Here is a 7,778-nt window from a genome sequence, read left to right on the forward strand (position 1 = left end):
GATGATGATGAAGATGCTAGGACAACGCTAAACCTACTTCTAGAACCACAATGCATAGTCCATGTAATAAATGCCAAGACTGCGAGGGATGCATGGGCAAACCTCAAAAAGCAATACGAAAATAAATGCTGGTCAAGGCGTATAAATCTTCAGACGGAACTCTGGAAGCTTTCCTACGAAGAATGCGTAAATATGCGTGACTATCTGGATAAGATCAAATCTTTAACTCAACAGCTTGCTGATATAGATGCGACTGTGGAAGATTTGGTTGGTTTCAATCATCATGCAAGGATTGCCGAAACAATTTGATGGTATAGTGCAAATTCTGGATAATACCAAAGAGAAAGTCACCAGTGAAGACATCATGGAAAAATTGATGCATGAAAGTTTGCGTCAACAGACTAGAGATAACTCACGGACGACATCTGCCCTGGAAACTGCCCTTGTTACAAAACAAACAGAGCAGAAGAAATTTAAGTTTAGATGCTACAAATGTGGAGGCATTGGACACAAGGCGATCGATTGCAAGAAATCCAAGGTCAAAGATGGATCGAAGAAATCCAAAGAAAATGTCAAGACATCAGGTAAAAATCAGCAAGATACAGACTCCAAGAAAACTGGAAATTGGGCTCTATCGACGACGCTGACGGCGATGTATACAGAAGCAAATTCTGACAAAACCTGGATGTTAGATAGTTGTTCGTCTGCTCATATGACTATGCGAGACGATTGGTTCAGAGATCTAAATATTTCAGTACCTAGTAAAGGAGTCACTTGTGCTAATAAAGAAACTATACCTACGAGCGGAACTGGAAACGTAAAATTAAAATTAGACTGTAATGGTATAATCAAAGATGTAAAGGACGTTGTATATGTACCTGGTTTGGCAGCTAATCTATTGTCTGTTGGAAAAATGACAGATAAAGGTTTGGTTGTAGTTTTTTCAGGAAATAAATGCAAGATTTTCTTGAAAGATGCGTGTCGAATCGAAGGTGAAGTTGTTGCTACAGTCACCAAATCTGACGGAATCTTCAAACTAGATGCTGAAACACTGTTATCAAGTAAGAAGGATGCGCATAAAGAGATCAAAGTTCTAGCTACAACTATAAACCATGAGTCTCAAGCCGAAGAATCTGCCATGTTGACGGTACAAGAGTCCAAGGATCTCTGGCACAAACGCTTGGGTCATCTGAATGTGCAAGGTATGAATCAACTCATGAAAGACTTCAAAAATTATTCAGATTTTTCAGGAGATTCACTGAATTCTTGTGAATTATGTATCCTTGGAAAGCATAGTAAAACGCCTTTTCATATTTCTGAATAGAGAGCAACAAAGAGGTTGGAACTTGTACACTCGGATTTGTGTGGTCCCATGCATGTCTCGTCCATAGGTGGAGCTAGATACTTGCTAACACTAATAGACGATCACAGTAGAATGATTTTTGGATACTTTTTAAAGTCCAAGGATCAAGTTATGTCAACCTTTAAAGAATTTAAGGTTATGATGGATAATCAACTGGGTGAAACCATCAAGTGCATAAGAACGGACAACGGTAAGGAATACATAAACGGAAACTTCGCTGTCTTTCTTAAAGAAAATGGTATTAGACATGAGTTAAGCTGTCCTTACACCCCCCAACAAAATGGGAGGGCAGAACGAGCGAACAGGACTCTAGTAGAAATCGGTCGCTGCTTGATGAACGAGGCTGGTCTGGATCTCTCCTATTGGGGTGAAGCAATAAGCACAGCAATCTACTTGAAAAACTACTGGCCCTGCAAAAGTTTACCAGACAATCAATCTCCGATTGAATTATGGACCAGGAAGAAGATGGACATTAAGCATCTGAAAGTGTTTGGATGTGCCGCTTTTGCTCTCATATCCAAGGAACGTAGGAAGAAGCCTGGAGCCTAAGAGTCAAGAACTGATATTCGTAGGTTATTCTACCGAAACAAAAGGGTATCGTCTAATAGATCCTAAAAATCCAAAAAGAGTGATTATGTCGAGGGATGTACAATTCATAGAATCTAAGTTTCCGATGAAGATTATTTCTAAAGACATTAAGAAACCGAAGGAAGTCTCTGTGCCAATATTCTCCTATGCAGACATTGAGGAGGAGCATGAGCCTATCATCGAAGACATTTCGGAAAACGGCGAAACTGTTCAAGAACAAATTCTTGAAGGAGCTGGGGAAAATGAAGAGGATGACTCTCAAGATGACTCCCAAGATGATTCTTTTCAAGATGCTCAAGAAACCGTTGCAGATCAACCCCAGGAAAAGGATGCGAGAAGATATCCACTTAGAAATAGAACTCCCAAAGAGTACCCTGATTATGTTCTCTATAGTACCTTTATGTCTGAGAATGAACCACTCACTGTCGCTGATGCTATGAAAAGTAACGACAAAGATAAATGGGTTGAAGCTATGAAGAATGAGTATAAGTCATTAAAGGAAAATGATGCATGGGTGCTCACAGATCTTCCAGCAGGGAAGAGAGCTGTAGATAGTAAATGGGTATTCAAAATAAAAAGGGATATGAACGGAAATGTAAACAAATTTAAGGCTAGATTAGTAGCCAAAGGCTGTACACAAAGGCATGGAATCGACTATTCCGAGACTTTTTCTCCTGTTGTTCGAACATCTACCATTCGTCTACTTATGTCTGCAGCAGTGGAAATGGATCTGAAAATAAGACATCTAGATGTTGCTACTGCCTTTTTAAATGGCAATTTGGAAGAAGAAGTTTATATGCGACAACCTGAGGGTTTTGTTGTGGATGGCAAAGAAGAGAAAGTCTGTCTATTAAAAAGGGCTTTATATGGATTAAAGCAGTCGTCTCGAGCATGGTATTCAAAGATAAATGAAGCGCTGATTAAAATTGGTTTCAGGAGATCCAAATGCGAACCATGTGTTTATATTAGAATTGTCGGTAACTCTGTCTGTATCATTGCTTTACACGTGGATGATATGATAATGCTGTATAATTCCAATGATATTTTATCCTATGTACTGAATAAACTAAATTCGAGTTTTCAGGTGAAAGATCTAGGAGACGCTCAACATGTGCTTGGTATGAGTATTCAACAAGGAAATAAAGACGTGCGTCTGGACCAAACCAAATATATAGAGGGCATATTGCGTAGATTTGGGATGTCTGATTGTAAGGCCGCTAAGACTCCTATGGAGACAGGACTTAAGCTCACCAAAGATGAATCTCCCGATGCTTGCGATTCAAGGATTCCGTACCAAACTTTAATTGGCTGTTTACTGTATATTGGTTTATGTACTCGTCCAGACATTATGTATTCCGTTAATTTGTTAAGTCAATTTAACACTTGTTATGGCCAATCTCATTGGCTGGCGGCAAAAAGAGTGCTGATTCGAGTTACCTTAAGGGCACTAAGGATTTTTATCTCAAATTTACTAAGACTGGTGCTGACATTACTGGTTTTGTAGACGCAGATTGGGATTCAGACATTAATGATAGACGTTCATATACCGGATATGTATTCAAAGTTGGAGGAGGTCTAGTCTCTTGGACATGTCGCAAGCAAAAGACTGTCGCTGCCAGTAGTGCTGAGGCTGAATATATGGCACTTTCTGATGGATGCAGAGAAGCTACATTTCTGCAAAACCTTCTATGTGATCTATTTGGAAAATCTTTTTCCGTAGAAGTATACAACGACAGTCAATCCGCTCAAAAGATGGCAACAAATCATATGTTTCATTCCCGCACAAAACATATTGATATTAAGCACCACTATGTTCGCGATGTGATAGAAAAGAAAAGGATTGTATTAAACTATCTACCAACTGAAGATATGTGCGCTGATATTCTGACCAAGAGCTTAAATGGACCGAAGCATTTCAAATGTGTTGAAGAACTAAATTTATGTTCAGTTACTGCGTCCAAAGGACATCCTGATTAAGGAGGAGTGTTAGTGAGATGTCGTTACTCTAGCGTACGTTGGCAGCGCTGTTGCCGACTTATATATTCTGTTTGTCTCTCTCGTATCTCACTAGCATCTGTTGCGTTACGTTGTAATCAGAAGTCCTTGTACAATATCCTTATATTAGAATATATCTAACATAGTATAACTGTGACCTGTAATTACTCGCCCCTAGAACGACTTTACATCAGTTGGAATAACAATAATATCCGTTTATCTAGGACGATCACGAGTGCGCGCACGAGGCTAAAGGCGGGTCCAGACATGTGTCGTATCACCGTATCGTATCGTGATCGCGTATCATGAACAGCTAAGTGTGGACGGTGCGCCGTATCCGTATATCGTATCGTATCTGCGTATCATCTTGATACGCAGATACGATACAAGTATGATCCACTTGGAGTCGGTATATTTTACCGAAACATCAAAGAAATGATACGTGATACGGATACTGTCAGTGTAGACGCGTTTTTGATTCTGACCACTCCATCTGACAAGACAGCATCGCTAATCAGTCGCGTTGCTTCGTGTCTAGCGGTTGCTTGATGTCAGAATGGAGTGGTCGCAAGATAAAATAATTGATTTAATAAATATATATAAAGAAAAATCTATTCTTTGGAGTGCAACAAATCCGCATTATTTTAATCGGTTAAAAAAATGATACATGGGAGGAAATCGCGCGTGACACTGGAAGATCGGTCGAGCATTGCAAAAAGAAGATGGAATATCTTCTTTCTGCTTTAAGGCAACGTGAAATGATACGAACTGTACCAGGTGGAAAACTAAAATAAAGATACGGATATATGATACGGATACGAGCTGAAAACAACACCTTGAGGCGAGTCCAGACATGTGTCGTATCACCGTATCGTATCGTGATCGCCTTTTATCATGATACGGATACGCTGATTATAATGATACGGCAAGGTGTTGTTTTCAGCTCATATCCGTATCATTTATCCGTATCTTTATTTTAGTTTTCCACCTGGTACAGTTCGTATCATTTCACGTTGCCTTAAAGCAGAAAGAAGATATTCCATCTTCTTTTTGCAATGCTCGACCGATCTTCCAGTGTCACGCGCGATTTCCTCCCATGCATCATTTTTTAACCGATTAAAATAATGCGGATTTGTTGCACTCCAAAGAATAGATTTTTCTTTATATATATTTATTAAATCAATTATTTTATCTTGCGACCACTCCATTCTGACATGAAGCAACCGCTAGACACGAAGCAACGCGACTGATTAGCGATGCTGCCTTGTCAGATGGAGTGGTCAGAATCAAAAACGCGTCTACACTGACAGTATCCGTATCACGTATCATTTCTTTGATGTTTCGGTAAAATATACCGACTCCAAGTGGATCATACTTGTATCGTATCTGCGTATCAAGATGATACGCAGATACGATACGATATACGGATACGGCGCACCGTCCACACTTAGCTGTTCATGATACGCGATCACGATACGATACGGTGATACGACACATGTCTGGACCCGCCTTTGCCGTATCATTATAATCAGCGTATCCGTATCATGATAAAAGGCGATCACGATACGATACGGTGATACGACACATGTCTGGACCCGCCTTTATGAGCCGAGTCGTATCGCCAAAGACTTGGGAGGATACTCGCCGCTATTGTTACACTTCACAATCAGTCAGCTGTGGGCCGTCTGGGGGGTGGTTTGGAAAGGTCTCGCGCGTTAAAAAGAGCCCTTTACTTTAGACGACAGTACTGCCTGACGCGACAAGGGTTGTTCGCCCCTCATACGAATTACTTTGCGATAAATAATATTAATCGACACTAATTAACATTAAGAATTAATGCTCGGAGAAAAAGAAATATTTTTGTTAATTATTAAAATCTTTAATGCGATAAGGTTCTCAGGTACGATAAAGGGTCGTCGATCCGCACAATAAAAAGAAAGGGAGGGAAAAAGACGCGAATGCAAGCAACTGATATTCTCTTCTCTCCAAATTTATCGAACAAAGTGATTTAATAGGGTGGTCCAGGAGAGGTAAAATCGTCGCGAGCGAGTCAAACGAGATTGCGATGGGTCCGGAGATAGAATGACAGTGAAATGGAGGATTCTTCGGAACGAGAGAAGAAGAGGCCAGCATTCAACCCGTGGAACGACGCGCGAATTTTAACGCACGTCGCCTCGAACGTCGGTCGAGTGCCTGCGATGTCGTCGCAAACCTACAACCGCAATTCCTCGAACATCGGGGGCGAGAATTATTACAACACCGCCGACCGGGCGTCGTTTGATTATTTAAAAGTTGGCAACGCCATCCCATCGTACTCGGTTAACACCGTGCACCTGCAGAATCCCTACAGGCCGCCCCAACCATTGGAGGAATTCGCGTCCCGCGATCACACAAAGGTAAGATTTAACGCTCGGGAAATCACCGAGATCGTCTACGCACGAACAAGTTCGACTGCCGTGAACAGGACATCGATGCGTATCGCGCAAGTACTGTCAGTCGAAGATAAGACGTGAGTTATACCTAAGGTAAATACGGTAAAATCCTCGATCCAATGGACCTCGATATTTCAGACTTAATGGCCCGGAAAAGTAATATTACGGTAACATTAGGTAATAATTTTTTTTCCGTCTAATCTTATCTAATTATAAAATTATTTATAAAATTATTAATTTAAAAAATTAAATTAATAATAAAAAAAAACACTTGAAGCTGAGGATTTCTCTTCATTTTCAAATACAGAATAAAGACTACTATAATTATGATAAAGTATAGTTTAACTACATTATCAAAAATAAATACGTAAATATATAAATGTTACATATTCTTTATTATAATTTAATAATTTTAGATTGCATATTACTACATATTGTATTAAAAGCTTTTTCTATATTAAAAACAATAAAAAAGGCCTTCTGGGTTATATTCGACTTAAGACTTGATTAACGCACAGATTAAGGGTTTGCGTATCTTGATATAGGCGTAATTGTGTGTAGGATATGTATCGGACACAAGATTTTAGTCTGAGGTCGAGATACAACAACAATCTGTTCGTAAAGAAGAAATCGGCAGTGAACAACAAAAACTACGATCAAGGGAACGAAAAAACGGAAAGGTAATGGTCCCTTTAATTAATTAAATGTCAATAATATGTATTATCTATCTGATCTAGTGTTGCTCCTATTGCTAGATCGAAAACTAAGAAGCATCAAAATCTGACAGAGATCAGTGAGCTTGCCAAGCAGTATTGCTCATACAGCACCCTTCACGGCTTGCGTTACGTCGGTGACTCGGCATTATCATTCGTAGAAAGGTAATCGTAGAAAGTTGTCTGTCAAATAAATCAGGCATAAGAGATCCTTTCGACTTGGACATTCTTTCAAATCTGAGATTTCACACAAAGCAGAGACTTCGTAAAATATAAAATAATTTCCGAACAGTTATCGAGACATAATTTTCATTATGACGGAATCATTGATTTCAAAATATAATATTGTATATCACAGCACGTTATATTTATATTAAAAGAGATACGGACTTGGTTAGGTGAGGCATGGAGGGATGGATGTGCGAGCGTGAGCGGATGGCTTGTAAGATTATTTAAGAGAATATTATAGAGAGGTAGGTAAGTGGTAGATAAGGAAAGTAGGGAGGAGGTCGAGTAGAAGAGATAGAAATGAAGGCGGAAGGAAATAGGCAGAGGAAGAGAGGTAGGATGGATCGAAAAGACGGGCGGGCGAAAAAAGAGGTTAGGTTAGGAAATCAGGCAAAGTATGGTATAAGAAGGCAAAAAAGATGATGGGGAAGGGAACGAAGGATAAACAAAGGAAGTTGG

The 7,778-nt window shown here is 39.7% G+C and overlaps 1 protein-coding gene across 2 annotated transcripts; it reads left to right on the plus strand.

The window, feature by feature from the left end:
- The first annotated feature begins 6,020 nt into the window (after positions 1-6,020).
- Positions 6,021-7,334, plus strand: LOC105556031. Of its 2 annotated transcripts, none has more exons than XM_012003083.1 (3): positions 6,021-6,342; positions 6,940-7,058; positions 7,116-7,334. In XM_012003083.1, exons 1-3 carry the CDS (start codon positions 6,040-6,042, stop codon positions 7,258-7,260), a joined length of 567 nt encoding a protein of 188 aa, XP_011858473.1. In that variant the 5' UTR covers positions 6,021-6,039; the 3' UTR covers positions 7,261-7,334. The 2 variants fall into 2 exon arrangements, with proteins under 2 accessions (XP_011858473.1, XP_011858474.1); XM_012003084.1 differs by having other exon boundaries at positions 7,134-7,334.
- The last annotated feature ends 444 nt before the right edge of the window (positions 7,335-7,778 follow it).

The sequence above is a fragment of the Vollenhovia emeryi genome, unplaced genomic scaffold (assembly GCF_000949405.1).
Source record: "Vollenhovia emeryi isolate VEMERY1.0 unplaced genomic scaffold, V.emery_V1.0 DF940421.1, whole genome shotgun sequence".
NCBI classification, from domain to species: Eukaryota; Metazoa; Arthropoda; class Insecta; order Hymenoptera; family Formicidae; genus Vollenhovia; species Vollenhovia emeryi.

Coding starts and splice junctions, on each gene's coding strand:
- LOC105556031 (XM_012003083.1), top strand. CDS start 6,040: ATGGAGGATTCTTCGGAACGAGAGAAGAAGAGGCCAGCATTCAACCCG. Junction 6,343..6,939: donor CGTCCCGCGATCACACAAAG/GTAAGATTTAAC, acceptor AATTGTGTGTAG/GATATGTATCGGACACAAGA. Junction 7,059..7,115: donor GGGAACGAAAAAACGGAAAG/GTAATGGTCCCT, acceptor TATCTGATCTAG/TGTTGCTCCTATTGCTAGAT.